Below are 24,929 nucleotides of genomic sequence, written 5' to 3'. Positions count from 1 at the left end.
GCACCATAGATAACATGGAACATAAGCTGAAAAGCATGGAATAAAAAGAACACATGCATCAGTTTTGCTAGATGAGGCCCAATAGGAAAGTGTTTATTATTTCCAAGGGTTTCTTGGACAAGTGAGTTTACAAATGACAGAAAAAATACAAAATGTGTACTTTACTAGTCCCAAATGTAAATTTCCATGTAATTCTTCCTCTAACTGGCTACATATTGCTACCAGCCGTGACTCAGTCCCTTACCTTACGGGTCACTATACGCTAACAGGTGACACTCCATTATTGCAGGTGGTGTACTTAAAAGGCAAAGTGTTTACACTTGGATTGGCAGTAACAGTTTACTTCTTATGCAGAAAACATAAAAATATAAAGAAAAAGCAATACAACACAATATGCTAATATTTCTACTTAAAGTGTGCAGTAGTGGGCATTTTTTTAAAACATCATAGCTTCCAATCCATCCTCCATAAACCTCTTGTACACCGCCATAAATTTTGCAACAAATGCCTCCAGGTGATAAATTGCTTTGCTGCCCAGTTGTAGCCGATGTTCATAATATGCAGCCATTTGTGAAACTTCTCCTTTTAAATGTCCATCACAGTTGTTCAGAAGTTCAGACAACAAGCCCTGTAGAAGAAACAGTTTAATTATAACACTGTATTATCAAAATACACTAAATAAAATTCAGGATTGTCTGTTTTAATAAACTGTTAGGCCTCCACATTACATCAAATACAAACCAAAGTCATTTTTAGCAGAAATTATCAAAGAGATCCGTTTATTAATAACCAAACCAGGGCAAAAAGGTGGCACAGTAGTTAGCACTACTGCTTCACAGCTTCTGAGGCCTAGGTTCATATCACAGCCTGGGTACTGCCTATGTGGCACTAGCTTATTCCCCCACATCTGGGTGACCCAAAATCTACAAACTTCCCTCTGCGAAACACATGGTACATTGGTCTCATATCCAGCATGTGCCTCAGAATGCCCTATGATGGACAGGCACCTCATCCTTGACGGTCTCCTGCCCTGAGCCCAGTACTGTCATCATAATCTTATATACCAACAACCATGAACCTGATTAAGGAGCTTTGTGAGTGGATGCTTGAATGAGCAAATTATGATTGAAACAAACATTCAGCTTATTCAATGACAAATAGGAAAAATGAAGAGAGCCAGAAGCTTTAATTAAGAGACACATTTAAAGCCACATGTGCATATACATGCATTTGCAAATGTGTTTATTATATCTTTGAGATGGGTTCAACAATCATTTTTAACAATAACAAATGCCTAGACCATATTTTTCATAATATTTGAGTATTGGGAAAACCTGCAAAAGAAGTCAAGGCAGCTCATTTTAAATGATCCTAACTTTTTTTTAGAACGGTAATTTGTCATATACAATTTCTTGCATTAGTAATTCGTCATGCCTCACATACACCCAACTTACTCTCCGGCAACACACAGAGAGAAGCTTGTGGTCATAACTTCTTGACGGCACTTCAAAGCAACCAACATTATGGAGTTACTTAATAAGAATAAGCAGTGAGGGCCTTACATAAAAATATTGGGACGACCAGGGTGGGACTCGAGCCCCTCCCTTAATTCAACTCCTGCTGATCCGTGCAGTCTGTGGATACTGGCGGTAAAGGAAGCTGCTAAGTTAATATGTTATTTCACAAAGCAATAAAAAGCAAATAAATGTTTTCCAGCTAGATGTCTCATAAATAATTAAATCCAAATTCCATCCTCTGACAACTTTATGCTAATAAAGAACTGTAAAATTAATTTTAGCAATCAATTTATTACAAGCACAACCTACAGACATTTTCTGACACGATTAAATACTGTATTATGATGCAAATAAATCTTACAGCAGAGTTACAAAGAAATTCCAAAGAGCCGTTGCACAACCAGTTGAGTAACAAACTAGAATTGATTCTGTTAGATCTTAAGTAGGTTATTGAACAAAGGAAACAACACTGAGAATCAAGGATTTACAAGATATTTTCCCAAATAACAGTATTAGGCAGGTAAATGCAGATACCTTCATTATGATTTCTGGTGGAATGCAGTGTGTCAGAAGTTCATAAAGTCTTCCACGAACTTCAAGTAACCTGAAATAAAACAATACAATATTAGCCTTTAAAAATGTACACTGTATAATAATGTATAAATTAGACTGTGTATTATTACTTTGACAAGGTACAAGTAAATGAACCAAATAAAATTTTTGCAGACACTGAAAATTCAGCAAAATGGCTGACTTCAGTAATAAAGATGTTTTTCCATATCTTACAATTCAAAAATGGTAACACACCAAGTAGATAAGCGTGTAACACTGCATATAAAAGCCAGTAGTATTTCAGTGATTTGATTACTCTTTAAAGACTGTTCCTTCACGGTTTTGAGATCTGCAATAAAAATTCACTTCAATCTTGCCTCTAAAGCACACCAGAGGACAGTGTTCAGCTCACAAGCAGGAAATCATGTCTCCTGTTTCATACACATTTGAATAAACACTGTAAAATGAAAGTCTTACTCAAGCATATAATTTTGTATTAGAGAATTATTTTAAAAATGAATGATTAAATGCAAAGAAACCAGAAAACACAACAGGTGTTTTAGGACGAGGTGAATAATAAACAAAGAAAGGCAATGGACACAGTCCCTTACCTGCCGTCACTGTTTGAATACCTGGAAGTTATCCTCAGGAGGCGCTGGCTCTGACTGATGTCGGTGACAACAATGGCAGACACGCAGCAAGAACTGGCTGACCTGACACTGTATGCCAGATTAATATTTACTACTTAAAAAACCTTTATATAGGACATGGCACTTACTTAAATCTTTCTGACAAAATAAACATCACTATTCCAAATATTGTTCAGCAATGTTTTTTGAGCGGAGTTTATTGTTGAGCACTGAATTTGTATACACATTTTGACAGGAGATGGAAGTATTAAAACTTTATCCTTTTCAGTCAGCTTGTAGATTGCTACATGACTGCACCAAAAATATTCAGTTAATCAAAATAATCTGAATTTGTTGATGGATGTCTCTTCTATTCTGCTAAGTCAGAGGCCATACATAATCAGGGTAGAAATGCTCTTATGAGGCAAAGAGAACATGGCGCTCCTTGTCATATTTTAGTGGTAACAAGTTGAACATGTGCCTCAACCAAATTATTTACACTATTAGGTAACTACAGTATGTAGTTCACTCACTGTACCAGCTTCAGATGCTATCTTGTTATAGCGACTTGAAATGCAGTACCTCTGTGGAGACTGCTGGCTGACAATAGCATTTGCTGTCTCTCGAAGATACACTTCCCAGTCTGTTTCTGGTATATCTTGGTCAGCAGAAAATGGCAACCTAAAACAAATAAGCATTTATAAGACCAAGATCAAAATGAACCATTTACAGAAACAGTCTACACTTGCCATTTGTCTGGCAACATAATATCATACCACACCAAGTATTATGATTAGACATGAAAATATAATACAGGGAAATACAGTATTAGATCTAAGAACAGACAGCTAAAATTTAACAGTGTTTTAAAATATTGTAGTATGTATCATAGTAAATTGTGGGAATGATATGTTAAACAAGCAAGAAGACTTTAGCAAAGCCATGTGTAATACCTTGTGATGGCATCCAACTTTAGGCACACTATTAGCCCAAAACACAGCTAATTCTAAACAATATAACTGCTTATCATCAAGTGTGCAGCTAAGAAAAAAAATCAATGTTAACCATTCTGTAGTTTGCCTTAAAAATAAGATCAAGGAAAAGTACAGGCCAGTTTAGTTGTGCAGTGGTTACTTCTATGTGTAGGCCCGACCTGAATTTCACTATGTATAAATGACAGTACTACTACTGCCACCACCTCACAACTCTGTAGCTTTAATGGTAATTTGATGATTATTTATGCGCGCCAGAATTTTCTGCCATATCCCAAAATCTGTCTTTAATGTTATTTGGCAACTCTAAACAAGCCTAGCATAAAATGTGTAGCTGTGTGCCCTGTGATGGACTGGCACCTCATCCAGGGCCAGTTCTTGTCAACTCTGGATGATTCCTGGGTAAGAATTTGCTTCCCATCATCCTGAATTAGATAAGCAATTAGGGAAATTAATAGATGGATGGATATGCTTTCATTCCTTTATTAACTTTCTTTATAAAAATCACCAGTAAATGTACATGTTTTTTTTGCTGCTGGCTCACTGAGGTAGGGGTTTACTATGTGTGACAATGCTGGATACAGGTGCAAAACTGAATTCATAAAGTAGCACTCAATAACAACAGGGGTTTGAATGTTAAACACACTATCCCAATATTTTGCTTAAATAAAGCTGAATGAAGATTTCAGTTTGAACTTGGCAGTTTTGTCCCCTACTACACATTAATTCATCTTGAAAAATGAAATCATTCTGGTTTCCTATTGCTCACTACCAAGAAAATTCAGCATTCATTTAATACGCATTATTTCTGATGACACATGCATAGATTTTAAATTGTAGAACTTTACAAATAATAACAATTATAAAGCATGACAACTGCTTATTTATTTCTCTCTTAATTATTTTGTACATATTTCTCATTTGAATTTATATTAAAACAAGCTCCAAAGATTGATTCAACAATGAAAATACTTTTTTTTTTTTAACCAGAGCACAGCTGGACTGAAGGTTTTTATATTTGAATTGTAGAATGAAGATTTATAAACCAATTTACACAAAATAAGACACTGTCAAAGAGATTAACATTTTTAACAACTCACTGCTGCACTCTGCAGGCCTCACACATTAGTAAAGCTTTACGAAGGTTTCTTCCAGATTTCTCTGCGATTTTTTTTGCCAGCTCTGCTGGAAGACTTAGACCTTCCTTCTTGCATACATTGATGAGCACAGTACAGATCTTGAAAAGAAAAAAAAAGTAAAACACCTGTAAAAACTCTCACGTTCCTATTAGTTGAAAAGTACTAACCTGCACATTTTTAAAAGTAATTTTACTACTCTTTAGATTAGGTACTATCTATAACAGTCACATACTATCTTAACAACAACATTTATTTCTATAGCACATTTTCATACAAACAATGTAGCTCAAAGTGTTTTACATGATGAAGAAAAGAGAAAAAAAAGACAAAATAAATAAGAAAATAGAATCAGGGAACACTTATTGACATAGAATAAAAGTAAGGTCCGATGGCCAGGGGGGACAGAAAAAAAAAAACTCCAGACGGCTGGAGAAAAAAAATAAAATTTGCAGGTTGTATGTGTGTGTGTGTGTGTGTGTGTGTGTTCCAGCATCACATCCGAACAGCTGGAGCGATTTTCATGAAACTTGGTACACATGTTCCTCATTGGTCGACTAAAAATACTATAGGGTGAAATTAACTCTAACCCACCCCTTTCTGAGTAGGGCGGGGGTGATCTTGAGGTCTTGTATGCATGTTATCATCCAGTTATCACTCAGAAAGACCAACAGAGGGTGAACGGTAGGTGACTGCCAGTATTTTTTATGTTTGAGCACCACCGCACTCCTGTTGCTTTTCAAATTAAATAGAGTTGGCCGGTTCCGGGGGTCAATTATGTGATAACATGCATACAAGACTGCAAGGCAAGCACATTAGTGACTTTATTTTTCAAGTTGTGTTTTTTTAATTATATTTTTCTCAAACAATTAAAAAAAAAAAAAACACTTTATTTTCAGCTATGTTAGCTAGTACTTCATAAGATCTAATGAAGTTCTCATATTCTCAAAAAACTAAGTGTGAACAATTGAAAATTAAAAGTAAAATAGATTTGTTTGCATTTGTATTTTTCTAGTAAGAGCTGTATTACAATGATACCAAGACTCAAAAATTAATGTAATTGAAAAATATTTGAAATAAATAAAATAATTCAGTTGAAATAAAAATAGCAAACAAGATGATACAACATGGATTTGTAAAATTAATCATTAAGTAATAATGAAATTACCTCTTCCACACTTGGCAAAGGCACACGAACTGCCAGGCACCGACTTCTAATTGGAGGAATCACTTTAGATGTGGAGTTGCAACATAAAATGAGCCTGCAGTTAGCCATATACTTTTCCATTGTTCTCCTCAGTGCATGCTGGGCATCTTTGGTAAGCTTGTCAACTTCGGTCAAAATTACAACTTTAAAAAAAAAAAATCGAATGCTAAAGCCATTTCATATTTTAATATGAAGCTCTGCAAGATACCCTTATTGTACAGGATACCCAATGACAAAAGAACTGTGGCCAATCAATATTTTTCTCAGTTTGTATATGAACTACTTTATAATTTTTTTTTCTCACAGCGACAACAAATCATGGAAAAAAAAAAAAAATCTTGAAATGCTAACACAACATTCATTATACCATACTGCACAAACTATTGTATTTATCATTCTTTGTGAAGACACAGTGAGCATTTTTTGCCATGTCAGAAAAGTACATCCATAAAATCAAACCAATAATACATGTAAGATGCACTACAGAGCAATGGATAACACAACCCTTCATTCCACAGGCATATTTAATAAAATCTTAATAAAAAGTCATTGTCATAATTAATATTCAAGAAATCTAGCAATGATCAGCATTGCTGTTTACCAATAATGAAAAAAACAAAGAACATAATATGAGAAGCACCCTGGTACTGGTTATGCTATAAAGTCAGTATGTCAGTGAGCCTTTTTTCTCTGCAGCCTCTTCAATGATTCATTCACTGGAACGTTTATATGGCAAAAGCATTTGATATAACAGATCTCATTGTTAAGGTGGTAATAATTAGTTTACTTATATAAATAATCTTAGAAGGTAATATTTATTTATATATTTTCCAAACTTTTTTCTGGACATCCTGTGGGACCATAAACGCTATAAGAAACCTTCCTGGTTCATGATCTGGTTATTACTCTTTTAAGATAAGATTTGCAAATTTAGCTGTAACAGTTCTAAAAATACTACAGTTTAAATAAATAGATGAGGCAATTGCATCCTTTCATCTAATTATTTACATGTACTCTGGCAGTGCTCCTCCTGTTCCTCCTCACACAAAGGAGGAGATACCGGTCCAGCTGCTGGGCTGATGCTCTTCTATGGCCATGTCCAGCTTTCCTCATATAACTGACCTTCTCCTGGCATGTTCTCCATGCTCTTGGATTGTGCTGGGAGACACATCAAACCTGACTGCAATGACACATATGGGTGTGCCATCCGGAAAGAGCTGGACTACCTGTGTAACCTGAATCAGCTGCAGGTACCACCTCATGCTACCAGTAGTGATAAGGACACTAGCCAAACACAAAACTGGAGAATAATCATTCAGGCAGGATACGGAGAGAGCAATTGTCATTGGCCACCACATGCAAAACCAAACCCCTCTTTGTGGGTGCCTTGCCGTTGCCTTTCTATTGCACCTGCTGTCACTTTCATTTGCACCAAAGCAGGTGAAGCTGCTTCATAATCGCCAATGATTCCTAACTGCACAGACTGATATCCTGAAGCATAACTGACTTGGTGTTAAGATGTGATGATTAAATGTTCCCTTAATTTTTAGCAGTTTATATCTCAATCAATGAATTGTTTAGAAAAAGTGAGAAACGTATTTGCCTAAGTAAAACTTTGCTAACATATTTACTTTGTCCACTTAACTGGAACTTACAAAAATCAAAACCAGTAAAAGGCTGATCTAGGAATATATTTCCCTCCCTTTAATAACACCAGAGCTGATCACATTTAAAATCCTGACCATTTTGATTCTTTCCTGTTATCTTAAAATAACCTCCTGTGCAATTCAGTGTCCTGAAATGAATGAGGTAGGCAATTTTACAGGAAGGCATTTTAAGACATCTTAAATTACATTTCTGAAACCCCAAAATGGGCAGAGGTATATTAAGATATCTCAAAATATGTCTTAAGATATCACAAATCAAGAATCTTACAAAATCTGAATCTGAAAATACAATACATGGATTTCAAGGTATCGCTAACTCTAATTTAAAGATAACAGTATATTTAAAAGAATTTTAAGATATCTCTAAATGTTCATTCAACTTAATATAAGTTTTGTTATTGGCATCTTAAAAAGTATTTGCTGCCAAATGGTTTATTTTTCCAACCACTTATTTAATATGCCTTTGTAGAATTGTTTAAAAAAAAAATGACAGATTACAATTAAGTGGCATTAGAGTAAACGTCTTTGTGTGACTTTGGTATAAACTTGTGAGTCATGTTGTTGAAACAAAAAAACATTTAGGACATAGAAAAATTCCATTTTGCTTGCATAGGCCTAAATATTAACAGCTTTATTTTGATTTATTGTTTTCATATAAATGATCATCAGATGTCCTATGGTTCCTGGGACAGTCCTATACATCAGTCCCCAAAAATGTTATTTGTTCTGTAACTCCACTTTCAAAAAAAATTTATGCAGTGTGCATATTGCATACATAGTTCATTGCTAGCTCTATATTTGCTTACTAGGTTTAATTGTTAATAACATCCAATTCTTTTCTAAACAGACATAAGATCTGACTATTCAGATATTGTAACATTGTGAAGCTCTAATGCATGGCTCATTGGTCTTTTTTACTTTGTCTTTATTCCCCTAATCAGAATCAAAGTTTAAATTAACGCTTTATGGAATGTCAGTCCTTCACATGCACACAAAAACCTCAGCACAGACGTAATGATTCAATAGCCAAAACACTTTAAAACAAAACTCTGTTTAAATGAAAGTATTTCATCCTTATGCTTTCATAAAAGACTATAAAGATATTTTTAGATAATTAATGATAATGTTTACCTTTAAAATCCCTCTGAGTACTAGTCTGGATCTGCTGTGACTGAGCTACAGTTTTTAGGAGTTCCTGAATAACCACACGATCATTATTTCCAGCATCACTGTAAACAACAACAACAACATTTTTTTATATAGCACATTTTCATACAGATAATGTAGCTCAAAGTGCTTTACATGATGAAGAAAACAGAAAGTAAAAATGAAAAAAAAAAGTAAAGTAAAAAAGTAAAGAAAAAGTAGTTTAATATGTGATATTAATATAGTCCATAAATTAATCATTAATACTATATAGTGTTTCTAGTGATTCATTCAGCAATATTCTAACTTGTACATTCATATTTCACTGGAGTCATTCAGTATTACGCTCAAATTATTTGATAGATGTGCTTAATTAAGTTCTTTACATTGGCATATCATCAGTGGACTTCTACTAGAAAGTCGTTCTGGCTGAAGGAGTCGTCTAGGTTAACCTTGCATCCTTGCCTGAGAAATTAAACAGTATCCTAGACAATAAAGTTCACACTCATACAAAGAAAATATTTGAAGCAGTACTAACAAACACCTGAACAAAACCTGTGACGGCCCATTTTATAAAAGATTTGGACAAACTCTTCATGTGTCAGCCTGTAGTTTAGGGTTGTTAAATAACTCAGTTCAATGATGATATACAATGCGATTCTGGATAAAAATAAAAGACATCAGTATAACTAAAACAGTATTAAAATATACTTGCAACCCAAAAACAGTTAGTCTACATTATAAGAAATGAAAGCCAGTAGACATCGCAAGATGAATCATCCTTCCATCAATTTTCATACCTCTACAAAACAATTAGTTACTGCCAGAGATGGCATTAAATCAATTAACAACATGGCATCCATTTCCAGACACCCTAAATGATTCAAGAATGTTTCACCTTCTCTTATAAAAACTGCATCTTCATTGATACAAAACCCTTTGAAAAATTCCTCTCCTCCCTGTAACTTAAAACAAAACTGAACCCTTTCTCTGAACTCTAGGGTGAGAACTCATGCCTGTCTGTGGTGGGTTATACTGTCAAATGCCATCCACTCATCTCTGATTTCTTAGAGGCAGAAGAAAAGATCTTACTGCCTCGAGCTCCCCAGTATACAGTTGATATAAAAAGTATCCACACCCCAGCAAAAATGAAAGATTCTGTGTGATAAAAAAATGACACCAAGATAAATCCTGTCAGAACGTATTCCACCTTTACTGCAAGTTTGCAAACTCTACAAAAGAGGTGAAACATATCAGAAACTGTTCAGTGAAAAAAGGAAAAATAAATCATAACTTTTACCAGGTTTTTATATGATTTTCTTCTCCTTTTTCACCATTTCACCTTCTTTGTATAGATTGCAATTTTATAATAAAGATGGAGTAAGGTTCAGCAGGATTTATCTTGGTTTCTTTTTAATTACACAAAATCTGCAATTTTGGCAGGGGTGTGTAAACATTTTATATCCACTGTACACACAATAATGCCTTACCAGTGTAGGAATCATTTTATTAACCACTTGGAGATTAAATCTTAAAATCCCTCTAGGCTTTCATCTGACACTGATGATCATCATTTTCCTAAATGACTTCTTACTAGCATGAATTTAAATGGGGGAAAAAAAAAAGAAAATTAACTCATAATTTGCTGTCACAACCTGCTCATCGCAGATATCAGTATGTGATATTCTGTGCTATTAATTTATTCAATTTAACCAGTCACCTCAAGACATTTCTACATAATAAAAGTTTTGCTCCAATTAGGAAACACTGAAATAAAGATTTTAGAAAAAGGAGTGGCTGGTCTGTTTTGTTTTATTTTGCTTACTTGCTTGTTGATTTTCTGAGTTGTTAAAGGATTTGTTTAACCACTTATAAATTCAAAATAAAACTGATTTGTAAAAGGAGAAAACAAAGTCAAGGAAGCACCAATGCACTTGCATGTATTTATCAGATAATAAATACTAGAATAAAATATTAAGAAGTTAAAAAGAAAATGTTTAGAGCAGAGCAGAGGTATTTTTATTTCTATCTAAAAAATATAAAGAGATCTTTATAATATATAAAAAACCTAAAAGTGGTAAAATGAAACAACTTTATGACCTTCTAATGAAAAATCTGATATGTTTGAACTTTTTGAGCAACACCCATACCCAAATTCTTTGCAAAGACCTTGCTACTCTGTTATCTCAATTCACTGCTAAGGCAAGAAAATAATTCTTAATTGGAAAAGCTGGAAGACTAGCTTAGATGTGCTTATAGTGTATTCATATATAAATGGAGATTTTGCAGAGAAAACCTTGGAAAGTACTAATGTTTGAATTTCACAATTGCTCAGGTGCCCTAATGGCTGCAGCCGTAGCTCACTGGGGAAGATTATATTCCAACAAAATAAGCAAAAATAAACAAACAAAAAAAAAACTTCACTAAATATTGCAAATTATGGGACAAATAAATGTATGCCATGATTGTGAAAATACTGCTTTAACTTTACAAAAATAATGAATTGCTCCTTTAATGTCTATAACCATCTCTTTCAATTTCCTCACATTTACCTTTAGTAAGTTATTAGAGCACCATATAATAAAATTGAATATCTTCCTGCAATTAAGTGTCTGAAAATTTTGCCAGGGTAATATCACCATAAAACCAGACACAAAGTTTTTGGGGAGGGAGAGATTTTGTTGAGCTTGGAAATAGTTCACAGTTTAGTCATGGTTTTTTTCAATAACATGTCTTATTTTAACTAGCATTTTGTTTTATTTAGACCAAAATAAAAATACAAAATTGCTCACAAGATACATGCTACATATTCCATATCTTATTAATAATAACAATTGTACTTATAATTTACTATGACACATTTTACTCCAACTTAAAGTGCCAATGCATATTCCGGACAAATTAATACAATACTCAAGTCACAGTCCTTCTTTGGCCCTTTTAGTGTAAACAACATTTATGATTTAAAATACAAATTGCCCTGGGAGATGAGGGTGTTGACTTGCAAACTGAACCATGCTCTTTAAATACAAATATCAACTGACTGTCTGCATAATATCATATTTAACTTAAATATATTTAATGACTACCGTAGATAAAAAAACGCATGACAAAAATCTCTATGGAATAAAGACGGTTTACAGTTTTAGACTTAAGGCTTGCCTAGTGGCAAGTTACAACATTGCCTATTGTACTAAATACTCTCTGTCGGAGCCCTCATTGCGGAAATGCAGTGTAATTTTTTGGCAAGATCACTTAGTCAGGTGAAGTTTGCTTCATGGAGTTACCACCATTGATAAGGGTCTGTTTCAGGATCCTTGTCAGAGGAACTCAGGTAGGCTGTCAACTCAACCTTGACTTTTTAGTGGACAGCTGAAGCACTGCCTTTTTTCTCTTTGGCAGAACTTCTTGCCTTACTTCCCTCATTTTCTTCCACTTAATGCACTTGACCAGTTGTGGAAGCTGAATTTTGTTAGGCATGCTTAAGTATATGGCTGCTCTGTTATAGTGGCATAAAATGTAATTTTCTCCAGCTTCTCCACTACTCTGTCTTGTATTTTATTGTACAGATGCAGCAATGCTTCCCATGCAATATACTTTTGCAGCTTGGAAAAAATATACCTTGGATCAATAATGTGCAGCATCTTAGCAAACCCCTCCTTCTCCACATTGTAAATGGGAACCATATACTGTATTATGCAATGTTATATGAAACTGCCCCTGTGATTACTTTATATTTGGGCAGTGATTTATCATATTGTGATTACAAGAAATTAATAATTAGGGATGTTGGATCAAATATCACTATTCTACTATAACTAGAATGTATTAACAAAAAAAATAATCTTAAGTAGCACAAAAACACACACACACACACACACAAACTCAAACTGTAAAAGAGCAGTTATTGGTTTTACCTTGCACTAACTTCATTGCTGAGTTACTTTAGACATGCTGAGCAACATAATGGAATTCTACAGATGTTTCTTTTTTTGCATGTAACTTTTAGGATTAGCCAATACGCATTTCTTTTTTTTTTATTAATTTTATTACAATCTATACAAAGCAATCAAGTTTTTACAATAAGAAGAATTGAGTTAAGAACAGATCGATCCCCACCCCGAGAGAGAGAGAGAGCAAGCCAAACGGCGTAAAATTTAAGGCTTGTAAACATACCTAAATTAATAAATTCTCTATGCTTTATAAACTTATTTTAAAATATTACTGATTAGATCCTGCCATGTTTTGAAAAAAGTCTGTACAGATCCTATAACTGAGTATTTGATTTTTTCCAATTTCAAATAATATAACACATCGGTTTCCCACTGACTTAAAAGAGGAGAGTTTGGGTTCTTCCAGTTTATCAGAATCAGTCTGCGTGCCAACAGTGTAGTGAATGCAATCACAATTTGTTTGTCTTTCTCCACTTTAAGCCCCTCTGGAAGAACCCCAAACACAGCTGTTAATGGGTTAGGAGGGATTGTGAGTCCAAGGCTGTCTGAAAGGTAATTAAATTTTCTTGTCCAGAATAATGTTCATTTGGTGCAGGCCCAGAACATGTGACCCAGTGAGGCTGGGACTTGGTTGCAATGCTCGCAGGTTGGATCATGCCCTGGAAACATTTCGGAGAGTTTTAGTCGAGACAGATGTGCTCGATATATAATTTTAAGTTGTATAATTGTATGCTTTGCGCATATGGAGCTCGAGTGAATTCTCTGCATTGCTACTTTCCACTCCTTTTCGGATATATTAATTGAGAGATCTTTTTCCCAGTGTCCTCTTGGATCTTTGAAAGGAAGGGATTGTAAAATGATTTTATATATTGTCGAGATGGAGTCTAATTCCTTGAGATTGAGCAATATTTTTTCCAGCGTGGATGAGGGTGCAAGATGAGGAAAATCTGGAAGGTTCTGTTTAACAAAGTTCCTGATTTGAAGATAGTGAAAGAAATGTGTAGCTGGAATGTTAAATTTGGAATGTAATTGTTCATAGGATGCAAAGACGTTGTCTATATAAAGATCTCTAAGCAAGTTAATTCCAAATTTTTTCCAGATATTAAAAACTGCATATGTTTGTGAAGGTTGAAAGAGGTGGTTCTCTTGTAGGGGTGCGCATTTCTAAATTGCTAACCTGCATTGTTATTAGTCATTAAATGGTCAGCACTCTCTGTGTTAATTTTCATCTAGTGACTGAGCTAACTATAACTTGGCCTTCTTTGCTTTAAAATTTTGTTTAGTGTATATTAATTTAAATTATTACTTTCCTAATAAATACTTCAAAAATTATTTTACAGATTGCTTTGAATAATGCTGTCTGCTGAATAATTACAAAGCATAAACATACTTATAGATCACATGAAAGGAACATTTAATACATTTTGTTTAACTTGAAAACACGTAAAGGCTCACCGCAAGATATGTTGCTTTTTGGGGGAATCAGTCACGTTCATTAAAGTCACCTATTCATGTGGGAAAGGCGCTAGATAAATAAACCGTATTATTATTATTAATATGTGGGTATCTGAAGCAATAATGTGCAACTCATAAGAGCATCAGACTTTACAGCAGAAATATTAATTATTAATTAAAATATTAATAAAATATTACTCAAGATCAGCATTCACAGACAAAGCACTCAGTGTGCACTTTCATGGCATCTCCCTGATGCTTCATCCCTTTGCCCGCCCCTCTCTGCCTCAGGGGCAACTCGTATGCCTCCATCCACTAGTTCTGAGAGACACACTAGTGAACACACTCAGGCAGATGCACACTAGAAGCCAAGAGATGTATCCAAAGTGCTCTACATGCTTTGTCTGCAACACAGTGATCACCTGAAGAGCTTGTCCCTCTTAGGTTCAGACCCAGGTGCACTACACTATTATTTCCACAGCAGACCTGGGTAGTTCTCTGGGTGCATCACTGTGCTGTGGCACACTGGTTGAAAAGCACTGTGTTAGATATGAAAGATGGTATTGTATATAATGCTGTGTACATCAGCATGTTTAATTATTTTGCGGCTGCAGGGAATTTTGTGAAAAGCACCAATCCCATCCACACAGCAGCAAGACCACTATCTGCTCCTTTGTATTGCAGAACGGGAGGAGCACTGCCAGAGCCTTACTAAATGATCTCCAGCCGTCTATGTTTCTGACCAAACTGTCAGAAACAGACTGCATAAGGGTGGCATTATGTTCGACATTCTCTAGTGGGACCTGTATTAACAGCCCATCACTGTACAGCTCGATTGGCATTCACCGGAGAATACACAATTGGCAGCTCTGCCATTGGCACCCCATTCTCTTCACAGATAACAGCAGGTTCAGCAGAGTCTGGAGATGCCGTGGCGAACGTTATGCTACCTGCAACATCATCCAGCAAGACGGGTCTGGCAGTGGGTCAGTGATGGTCTGGGGAAGGCATATCCTTGGAAGGGTCTCACGGACTTCTATGTGCTAGGTAAAAGTACCCTGACTGCTGTTGGGTACCAGAATGAAATCCTTAGACCCACTATCTGAAGCAGTGAGCCTGGGGTTCCTCCTGGTGAAGGACAATGCCCAGGCTCATGTGGCCTGAGTGTGTAGGCAGTTCCTGGATGACAAAGGCATAAATGCCATTGACTGGACCACACGTGCCCCAGACCTGATTCCAACTGAAAATTTCTGGGATGTTATCTATCGGTGCATTCAACACAACCAAATAGTGTCACAGACTGTGCAGCTCACTGACGCCCTGATCCAGGTCTGGGAGGGGATCTCCAAGGACGTCACCCGCTGCCTCATCAGGAGCATGCCCAGACATTGTTGGGAGTGCATAAAGGCACAAGGTGGTCATACTCACTACTGAGTCACATTATGAGCTGCCATGATGAAATTCACACAACCTGGAATAGCCTGCGATTTCAATTATTGACTTTGATTTTCGTGTTGAATCCAGCCCTCAATAAAGTGGTGATTTTGGTTTCCATTGACTCTTGTTACATCATTTTGTTTTCAATGAATTACAAAGTATTACTTAGTAAAGATTTTCCACCTAAATGTTTCATTCATCGTGACCCGATGTGTGATTTAAGGGTTCCCTTAATTTTTTAGGCACTGTATCTTTCTCTCTATCTATATATATCTATATACATCTATATCTATACAGTATATATACAGTAGATAGATAGATAGATAGATAGATAGATAGATAGATAGATAGATAGATAGATAGATAGAGCTACAACACAGTATGAAGGCAGACCTTGATGTTACTCAAAAACAGAAACTATATATATAAAAAAAAAAACTAAGCCACAAGGAATTCTAAAGATGGTAAATTGGTTAAGGACAGATCTGTAGAGTATTTCATTTGTAGCAAATTAACTCTTACAAAAGCTTTTAAATCAATTTACCTGGGATTGACTTCTAGGTGGTAGTTGCTTGCTATAGTGCTGATTTCAATTTTCTTTTTTGACGGAGCCTGTAATAAAACAAAAAACTATATATATTAAACTACTACATCAAAAGAGCGACCCTACAAAGACAAAAGGCAGAAGGCGGCATGGCTCTACCTAACTTCCAGTTTTATTACTGGGCGGCAAATATACAGTCGATAAGAACCTGGACACAAATAGAAGAACATACACAGGCATGGACCGCAATAGAAGTAAAATCCTGCAGTACTTCTTTGTATTCCTTGCTTTGTGCTCCAATAAACACACGTTATCGGCAATACACTAATAACCCAATTGTGCTCCACTCACTTAAAATCTGGAACCAATGTAGAAAGCATTTTAAGACGGAGAAGCTTCTTTCTGTGGCACCCCTGCAAAAGAACCACCTCTTTCAACCCTCACAAACATATGCAGTTTTTAATATCTGGAAAAAATTTGGAATTAACTTGCTTAGAGACCTTTATATAGACAACGTCTTTGCATCCTATGAACAATTACGTTCCAAATTTAACATTCCAGCTACAAATTTCTTTCACTATCTTCAAATCAGGAACTTTGTTAAACAGAACCTTCCAGATTTTCCTCATCTTGCACCCTCATCCACGCTGGAAAAATTATTGCTCAATTTCAAGGAGTTAGACTCCATCTCTACAATATATAAAATCCTTTTACAATCCCTTCCTTTCAAAGATCCAAGAGGACACTGGGAAAATGACCTCTCAATTAATATATCAGAAAAGGAGTGGAAAGTAGCAATGCAGAGAATTCACTCAAGCTCCATATGCAAAGCATACAATTATACAACTCAAAATTATATATCGAGCACATCTGTCTCGACTAAAACTCTCCAAAATGTTTCCAGGGCATGATCCAACCTGCGAGCGTTGCAACCAAGCCCCAGCCTCACTAGGTCACATGTTCTGGGCCTGCTCCAAATTAACATTATTCTGGACAAAAATTTTAATTACCTCTCAGACAGTCTTGGACTCACAATCCCTCCTAACCCATTAACAGCTGTGTTTGGGGTTCTTCCAGAGGGTCTTAAAGTGGAGAAAGACAAACAAACTGTGATTGCATTCACTACACTGTTGGCACGCAGACTGATTCTGATAAACTGGAAGAACCCAAACTCTCCTCTTTTAAGTCAGTGGGAAACTGATGTGTTATATTATTTAAAATTGGAAAAAATCAAATACTCAGTTAGAGGATCTGTGCAGACTTTTTTCAAAACATGGCAGGATCTAATCAGTAATATTTTGAAATGATTTTATAAAGCACAGAGAATTTGTTGATTTAGGTATTTTTAAAAGCCTTAAATTTTACACCGTTTGGCTTGCTCTCTCTCTCAAGGGTGGGGATCGATCTGTTCTTAGCATAATTTTTTTTGTTTTGTAAAAACTTGATTGCTATGTATTGATTGTAATAAAATTAATAAATAAAAAAAAAACTACTACAAACAAAAAAAAAAAATTGGGAGTGGTCTCCCCTAGACTTTCTTGTATACTCAGATATGGGGATGGAATCAAATCAAATTAATAATATATTGAACAATTATTATAAAAGTAAAGTTGAATAAATCGAACTTTGCAGCTGCATGAATAAAAGGTTTCCATTTCCGGTTAGTGGAAATAGCTCAAAAGTTGATAGAAATCTACATTTTGTAACTAATACTTGTGTACTCAAGTTATTGTGTTTACATACATACACACACACACACAATTCCAAAAATTGTATTTTTGGACTCGAAATCTAATTTTTGGATGATTACATTACTTTCTCTATACTTTGTATACAAGAAAGCAAAAATTCTGATAATTTGCACTCAGGTCAGTCTACTGACTTGTTATATTAATTTAGGAGTATACTTAACATAAAAACAGCAAACATTTATATTGTACACATTTCCCAAACAACAACCCAACTGAAACCAAATTTGAAAAAAAACATTCAGAAGTTTTTGCACCCCACTATCAATGACAAGAAACATGACAGGTGAACCAAGTGCAAGTCTATAATATAAAAGGCATCAGTTTCAAGTCTTGCTTTCCTACTTTTTACAGTTCAATGAGAGTCACTATGGGTGACAGTGAACTCAATGGAATAAGAAAATGAGGTATCTTCTAAAGTAGAACAAAATCTCCAGGTAATACAAGACATCTGGACCAAAATAAATGCATCTGATTGACTACCTGATTGACTACCTTCAACTCACACTATTGGTCTAAGTAATGAAACTACTAAATGTATGTTTTGCTTTTGTATCCACGTGAAATTGGGCATTGAGGAAAAACACACAGACACACTTGATTGAATTACTACAAGCTAATACCATACATTACACTGCATTATATTATTATTATTTTTATTATTATTATTAATAATGGTGGATTTCATTCCTAATGTGTAACAATAAACTGGGGAATGCATTGGTTTGAGAGACATTTCAGCATGATGTTTACAAAGAATGCTAAAATTATGATGGACTATTGCATTTAACTTTGTTTGGATGTTCAACAAGACAAATCAAGTCAAGTTGGGGAGCATGCACTGTTGCCACACCCACCACATGACGAAACAGCATGGAATCCATGCGGTCCAGTCCCACCCTCCAGAAATGACTTTCTATCTACCGCAGCCAGGTGTTATGCGGGCGACCCCTTGGCCTGGTCCCCACTCGGGTCCCCAACAATGAGGATCATATGAGCTGGGTCACCCTCGGGGAATCGCGCACATGGCTGTAACTGACACTCTCTCACAATGCAGGTAATGTACATCATTCAGGACTCCAAGAGCAATCGCTCATTTGACACAAAGTCAGACCAAGGTTACCCAAGGATTTTACAGTGAGACACAGTACCAAAGGAGTCCAGTCTTCATCTCTGGTCACTAGATAGTGTCCATGTCTCGCATCCATATAGCAAGACAGGAAGCACCAGGACTCTAAGGACTTGGACCTTCGTCCTTTTGCATTGATATCGAGAGCGCCACACACCCTTTTCCAGTGACCTCATGACCCCCCATGCTCTCCTAAATCGTCTACCGACTTCCTAGGAAGAGTCACCAGAGATATGAATATCACTGCCAAGGTAAGTAAGTCTCTCAACAAGGTCTACACTCTCTCCGCAGACAGACACACTGCTGATGGCTGTGCCCAAGAGATCATTAAAGGCCTGGATCTTGGTTTTTATCCAGGACACTCACAAGCCCATACACTCAGACTCCTCACAGAATCTCTTGGAGAGCCCTGACCAGAGCCTCCATTGATGTTCTACAACGATACAAAAAATTCCTAAGCTATCATGTATCAAAAACTGCAAATAACTACGAGATGTAAATACTTACGGTTATGGTTTGATGTTCAATTCTGAGTTTTTCTACACCGGCACCATACAGTTCCCGCAGCAAACACATTATTCGAGTCTTCTTACCAGCACCTGATGGACCATATACAAGCAAATGAGGAAAGTCGCCATGCTGTACCTAGACAGAATAAATTGGAATAACCATTATGTAATATATCTGCTTATTAAAGAATATCACATTAATATTTCACATAACTTTTGAATGCAAACTTTATTATTACTCTGAATACCTGACACTGAAAACACACACTTAGCACTTTAGTAAATATAACAAATTTACATTTTTTTAAACAAAACGTATGATTACCCCGTTTTTTTTTTTTTTAACAATAATCATAAACCATCACTATTCCTTGGCGATAGGCGATCACGTTTGGCAAGTATTGCTCTTTTATTCTGGTATTTAAAAATAATTAGATTCCCAATATTTGGGGTCATTAAATATTTAACGTATGCGACACATTTAAAAGAACTAGACATTTATATGGCTCTTTGAAAAGTGGACAGAAATGAATTACAAGCCGAACATGCTACATGTGTCACTCTGTTGCACCGTTTTAAAAAGCACTGCCATCGGCAAACACGTCAAATGCAAACTTCACTCTCTATAAACCCATCCTATTCTCGGAATCCGCTTTTCCAGTACATATTCACAATTAGCCCTTCCATACAGAATCATGGGTACTAATCTACTAAAAGTGACATGATGACATACATTCATTCATATTCATATTCTCTCTCTCTGTAAACATATTCATATTTGCAAAACTGATAAACAAGACTCTTCTTACCAGATTTTTCAGCTGGGAGGCTTGCTCCTTGTGATAGTCTAGTTTGTTAAGTGAAGAGGGTCGATATTTATCAAGCCATAGGCTCATTGTTAAAAACAAAAAGTATATGTAAAGGCTTAAACCAAAAATAATAATAAGCTAAACGTCCGCAGTACACAGCTTTGCCGCGAATTGAAAGCAACCCGCGAAACCCGAGCAGGAAGGAAAACGCATGCGCACTCACAGGAAACGACGGAAGGTTGTAGAGGACAAACGTTGTTCAAACTTAAGCGCTCCTGTCACTTGGTGTCCGTTGTCAAATTCAGAGTTGTGACTAGCAATATGTATGTAAGAGCACCTAACGGTAGACATGTTCAAAGATTGTTGTGGGCATAGTACGATTTAAATAATATTTAATTGTATTATAGTGCTCTGCGAGAGGAGAAAATAAGCCAGGCAACGTTTTCTTGATACAGGAAAATGAAATTTGGCACTTTATCGAACGCGAAACACTACATATACAACTGTCGCACCTCTCACCTCATCACCCCGCTTCCTCCCACTGTGCAGTGAATGTGAATTATGTTTTTACAGTGGCGCAGCACCTCCAGCCACTACAGTATAACCAAATAAAAATCTAATATCAAGGTAGGTTGAACAAACTTGATTTTTTCAAGCTAAACCTAATATTTTAAAAAGTATGATTCGACTATTTATTATAATCACTTGATTACCAAATTTTGTTGAGATATAGACTGATATAATTGAAATCCAAACTGAATTAACAAAACATGACATTTACTGACTACAAGGCAGGAACCAGCCTTTCTAGAATTGGTATCAAGGTCTTGGCCACCTTAAAGAACGCATCCTTCTCCTTACTCTTGCACTCTCCTTTAACCTCAAAACACATCTTAATCAGTGCTTGAAGTGTAACTAAATGACTACTGGTACACTAAGTTTTGTCGGCATCGTGTTCCTCCTTGCGATGCTAAATGTTAAATCTTTTTGTTTCGATAGTATACTTATAAAGTAGAAGAGGGTTTGGGCTGAAGGTAATTACATTAAAAAAATATAAACATAACGGAAGAAAAGATCAGGGGCTTTAGACAATATTTTAGGGGCTTAGCCTCTGAAATCCCTTCTTCTCCTCATCTCTCGGCTACACGGGCAAAAACCAGCCACACATGGGGCACCGTGCAATCCTTTATGGTTTAAAATGATTTATTTGGTTTGCTCTTCCTGACAGATATATTTTTGCAAACATATTTTGGAATTATTATGCACACTGCAATTTTTGATAATTGGGGTGTGTTTTCAAGCTGCCTTTAACCCCAGTAATAGTTACCTTTGAATTAGATAACTTAAAAAAGTAACATTACAACCAGGGAATGTGGACATATTTGTGAAAGTATCAATTTAAATTGAATCTGTTTGGCCATTCTACTGTACTGTTTCAAATAAAACGATGCTTATTGTCATTATCATAATTGTCACTGATTGATCGATCAGCTGTATTATCTGTCCTGTGAGTGTGTATCTTTGTTTTTTATGTTTCTGCTGCTGTATGCATCTGAATTTCCCCATTTTATTAATAAAGCTTATCTAATCTAATTAAGTTTCCAATATTCAAGTGCTGATATTCTCTGTTTTCACAAAACTTTGCTGCTTGTGTTTTAACAATTTATGCATTAATTTTAAAAATCCAACTTTTTTAGTAATTTTCTAATTCTGTCTTAAAATGTGTTATTGTGTCTTGAGGCAGTGCTTTACTCTATGTGTAAAACCACTGCGTTGGGTGATGCTTCAGCTAAAGGAATCGTGTCATATTTACTAAGCCAGGTCACAGTTAGATGACTCAAAACATATTTTGTACTCAATTTAGTATTTACCAAAGCAATTTTATTTCTAATAGAGTGAATATTTGTTAAGCAGAATTTTAAACTGCAGCTGAGTTTCTGTACTGGTGTTTCTTTCATGTTTTAATTTGAATTAAATTGCTTTTATGTGCACACCTGGTTTCTGTCCAATAGTGAAGGGAATGCAGTCTGCTATAAATCACATTCTGTCTATATAATCATAGTAAGGGGTGAGACACAATTAAATTTTGACATTTTATTTTAGCTTTGGTGCATAAAGATATGAAGTTCCTCTTTAATACCTCAGATTTCTCCAAATAGATAATAATTTGTGCTGACAAGCAACAATAACATAAGACACTTCATTATTGGCCAGAAGGTCCAATTCAACCTTAATGCAGGATACCTTCTCCCTGAGAGGCATTTAACTTTAACTGCTGAATAAGCATAGTTTGGAATTCTAACATTCTGCTTTATGGAGTCAACAGTTATGAGTCCTTTATTATTCTCAGCCTCTGCAGGCATGTTGCTGAGTTCTGAGAATCTGCTGTAATTCAGAATTGGTGACCTGGGTGCTATGGGGCTAAATATTTTACTCATTCACCATGTGGCTAAAATGGTGCTGCTGAGACTGAGTCATAAATGGCTGAAATGCCTAAACCAGGGGTCTTCATCTCCAGTCTTGGAGCACTACTGTGGATACAGGTTTTCTTTTTAGCACTTTTCTTATTTAGTGACCAGTTTCTAGTGTTAATTATCTTATTTACCCTTCATTTTAATTGACTTGTTTTTTTAAGATTCAATCCTCTGTATTGCTACATTTGTTTCTTAAACAACACCAAACAAGAAATGATGTATGAAATCAGCCAACAGATGACTAGTTAAATCAGGACCTCAAAATACACCCAATTTCACTCTATTCAGCTTCTTAATTAGAAGCCAATTCTTGGTGACAATTAAACCCATTATTTAATTCCATGATTTGTTGGTGCTCTCATTCTGCCACAGCAGGCATTTACAAAGAACAATGTTAAAGCATTTTGTGGTGGTTGACTTACTTGTACTGTATCTCACACACACACATACATATATATACACACATATGTACTGTCATGTGAAAACATCTAAATGTAAGTACTGTATGTTGCTTGCATAAAGATCTACTATTTTCCTGTTCAAATATTTTGAACATATGGTGTACTTACTATTTCAATGCACTTGCTATTTATTGCCTCTGTAGTCAATAAACAGCATCCACACTTAAATGGTGGATGCCTCACCATTTAAGGTGTTCAACAGCAAACTATAGAGCTTTATCCCCTGACCTGTTGGTCTTCACTGTCATTTTCATAGCTGCAGCTGTGGCCGTGTGTAACTGTACATTCTTGAATCAAACAGGGTAAATGGAAGGATGGAAATGTTTGTGAAAACTTGGTATAACTTATCTGTGATGGTTGTAAGAGCATGGAGTGAAGCATTGTGCGTTCCAAATGTTCTGCATGATTTTCCTTATATCCTTCACTGAAATGCTGTACAAAGTTTCACGGTTCACAGTTGCCAGCCACAATGTTACTTAGTTAAAATGTTCGCATTATTAGCTTATAGGATGCAAAATTTTTGAGCTCATCTGAAAGCCAGGTGTAACCTGACAATGATTTCAGAGGCATTCAGTTATAGCTGTTGGTATCCTGGAGACCATTCCACTTAAACTATGAATTAACACATTCTGTATTTCCAGTTTCTTCCACTTCTTCCTCTTAAATAATCTTTGCACAGTTTGATGACATGCAAAGTTAAATGTAATAATACCGTTTTTTCATTTTGATGAGAATTTAATTTTTGGTCCAAAGTATTTTTATTTAGAAATAAGTAGATCCTTCTACTAGTTAACAAAAGAGTATTTTACTTAACTTGGGACATGACTGGCTCTTTAGTAAAGAAATCTTTAGATTCATTTCAGTTAAACAGTGAATCATGCACTTGAGGATTTCAAGAAGAAGTACAATTAACCCTTAGAAATAGAGTGAGAAACACAAACATCTGGGAGAGGCTCAGGTTAAAGCTGCTAACCTTCCACATCAACAGGAACCAACTGAGGTGGTCCAGCCATCTGATACAGATGCCTCCCAGGCACCTCCCTGTGGTGGTTTTACAGGCGTGACCAGCTGGGAGGAGACCCCAAGGAAAACCCGGTGCTCACTGGGAGGATTGCATCTCCCAGATGGCCTGAGTATACCTTGAGATCTCACAGTATGAGCTAATAACTGTGGACAATTCCTGGGGAAATGAATGTCTGAGCGTCATTGCTAAGACTGTTGCACCTGTGACCTGGTCTCAGATAAATTGTAGAAAATGAATGAATTCAAGATGAAAGCTAGGCGTTACTTCATAGTAGAAAATGTAATGGAAATCTTAAACAAACTACTATATAATTTTTTGGATGCAGAAACTTTTATAACTTTGAAAATGTTTGTGAATAAAATATTGGGATAATTTAAGTATTATCTCTCATTTAAATTTAGTGAACAAATTGGTGTCCATTTGTTTGTCAAACTTCTATCTTCAACAGTTCATCCTTTCAAAACAGTTTATAACATCTTGTTAAATCACATACAGTATGTACAGGTGAAAATCTTCTGTCCAGTTTTTGTTTTTTAGGAG

The 24,929-nt window shown here is 35.7% G+C and overlaps 1 protein-coding gene across 2 annotated transcripts; it reads right to left on the bottom strand.

Moving 5' to 3' along the window:
- Positions 1-62: 62 nt before the first annotated feature.
- Positions 63-20,667, bottom strand: rfc3 (replication factor C (activator 1) 3). 2 transcript variants are annotated; one of them, XM_039745768.1, is made up of 9 exons: positions 20,431-20,667; positions 19,620-19,757; positions 16,236-16,303; positions 8,832-8,929; positions 5,995-6,176; positions 4,791-4,927; positions 3,281-3,379; positions 2,052-2,121; positions 63-628 (listed from the first exon to the last, which is right to left on the bottom strand). In XM_039745768.1, exons 1-9 carry the CDS (start codon positions 20,515-20,517, stop codon positions 437-439), a joined length of 1,071 nt encoding a protein of 356 aa, XP_039601702.1. In that variant the 5' UTR covers positions 20,518-20,667; the 3' UTR covers positions 63-436. The 2 variants fall into 2 exon arrangements, with proteins under 2 accessions (XP_039601702.1, XP_039601703.1); XM_039745769.1 differs by having other exon boundaries at positions 19,620-19,711; positions 20,431-20,516.
- Between the last annotated feature and the right edge of the window lie 4,262 nt (positions 20,668-24,929).

Source organism: Polypterus senegalus, chromosome 2, assembly GCF_016835505.1.
Source record: "Polypterus senegalus isolate Bchr_013 chromosome 2, ASM1683550v1, whole genome shotgun sequence".
Taxonomy (NCBI): Eukaryota; Metazoa; Chordata; class Cladistia; order Polypteriformes; family Polypteridae; genus Polypterus; species Polypterus senegalus.
This window is presented reverse-complemented; position numbering and strand designations above follow the sequence as displayed.